At 43.7% G+C, this 1,912-nt stretch overlaps 1 protein-coding gene across 1 annotated transcript; it reads right to left on the bottom strand.

Moving 5' to 3' along the window:
• Positions 1-368: 368 nt before the first annotated feature.
• LOC117281593 (uncharacterized) lies at positions 369-860 on the bottom strand. Its single transcript, XM_033661443.1, has one exon. It carries the CDS (start codon positions 858-860, stop codon positions 369-371), a length of 492 nt encoding a protein of 163 aa, XP_033517334.1.
• Positions 861-1,912: the final 1,052 nt, after the last annotated feature.

Genomic DNA, 1,912 nt, shown 5'->3' with positions numbered 1-1,912 from the left:
GGGGTGGTTTGAACTGGGGCACATGGTCGTGGTGGGTTTGGATGTATATTGGCTCGGGGCAGGTTGTAGCGGGGTTGAGCATTATAGTTTGGTTGGGTGTTATATACTATGGAATAGGTAGGTTGATGTGGAGTGTTTCTAGGGTAGGGGTTGGTTCGACGAGGAGGACTTGACTGATAGTACGGGACAATTGTCATTACTTCCTCTTTCTTCTTCTTCCTACTGCCTATGGAACCAGATTGTATAGCCTTGCTAGCAGCTTGTAGCGCGGCCATTGACTATATCTTTCATGACTTGGTACCTTCTTTCAAGAAGTCTCCCATCTTGACCAGCTCGTGAAATTTCTGGCCCATCATACCCATCATCTTTTAAAAGTAAATTCCCTCTTGAGCACAAATAAAGTACTTGGTTAACTCATTATCATCCAATGGTGGTTGAGTCCTGGCAGCTTCTGATCTCCAACATCGAGCATATTCTTGAAATGTTTTAGAGGCCTTGTTTTGTAGATTCACCAAAGTGAATCTGTCTGGAGTGATCTCGGTGTTAAATCTTAAGCGATTCATAAAATCTTCTACCATTTCCTGCCACTCCCTCCAAATCCTGGGGTCTTGCTGGGTATAATAAATAAGCGCTTCTCCAGTCAGACTCCTTATAAATAACTTCATTCTCAGCTTTTCATTTCTTCCTACTCTGACCACCTTGTCTAAGTAATCCCTCAAATGAACATGGGAGTCGCCTGTTCCATCAAAAATGTCAAATTTTGGAGGCTTATACCCTGCGGGCATGTCAACATCGGGATGTATACACGTGTTCTCAAAATTCAGGCTCTCGCTCCCTCGAGAAAGCTGGAGATTCTTCATTTGTTTCCTCAATACTCGCAGTTGTTCCGACACTAACTCAGGTTCTCGTTGTATTTTGCTTCTTTCTCCATCTTGATATATTTGTCTATCTCATAGGGCACTCTGACCATGACGGGCATGGTAAAGGTAGGATCAGAGGTGGCATATACAGGTGGAACATACCGCTCATGTGTGGCGGTGAGTGCCACAGTTATATGCTGAGTGTGGTTGTTAGTAGAAGTGACGTTGTCACGATGAGGGGTGTGAACTAAGTTGGTGGTGGCTGGTGGATTTTGTGGTTCTTGGACATTGTTTGGAACATAGGGTGTGTGTATAGGAGGCTTTGGTGGATTTGCGGGGGCTACTGGTGGTATAACTTGAGTTGTGGGATTTGCAGTAATAGCAGTTGGGGTATTAGTTGTTTGTCGGGTTGATGAAGGGAAATGATCAGGAATTGAATCTAAGGAAGGGAAGCAGAGTGGTTGTGGAAGCGTCATCATGGCCAAGTGTTCTAGCTTACGGATCTGTTGTGCTTCTTCTCTCGATGACTCCATTTCTTATTCCACTCTGGCGATGTGTTTGTCATTTCGGGTGTCGTCCTTCCCCCTCAATCCTCTCGGATTGTCGGCTACTACTAGAGCGTTTCTGGACGGGTCGTCGGTTGCAGACATCTTCCCCTTAGATCTCAAATTGTACGGTGGCTCGGCCAGTTTTAAGTATCAACATAAACCAACCTCTATTTCAGGGATAAAATAAAGCAATAAAGCGAGAAAGTAAAGAAAAGAATAAGTCAGTTCCAGGGATTTTACAAATATAAGCACATAGAGTAGTTAAATTATGTATTCAGACAAGCGTGTTTCCTAAGATACGAAGGACCTCTCTTTGCTAGAGTTTGGCCTATATCACGAGCGTTTGATGAACAATAAGATATTAACACATTCAGATCCGGAGCAAACTTTGTTTTTCATTGATGGGCTTTGTGGGTTACAATAAGGCTTCATCATCGATACAAGATGGGGGCAATTGCTATAACATGGTTCAAGGGTTCACAAAGATTACACGGGCTCATAGGT

This window comes from Nicotiana tomentosiformis, chromosome 11, assembly GCF_000390325.3.
Source record: "Nicotiana tomentosiformis chromosome 11, ASM39032v3, whole genome shotgun sequence".
Lineage (NCBI taxonomy): Eukaryota > Viridiplantae > Streptophyta > Magnoliopsida > Solanales > Solanaceae > Nicotiana > Nicotiana tomentosiformis.
Note: the sequence above shows the minus strand (reverse complement) of the source record. Positions and strands in the feature narration are given on the sequence as shown.

Coding starts and splice junctions, on each gene's coding strand:
- LOC117281593 (XM_033661443.1), bottom strand. CDS start 860: ATGAAGAATCTCCAGCTTTCTCGAGGGAGCGAGAGCCTGAATTTTGAG.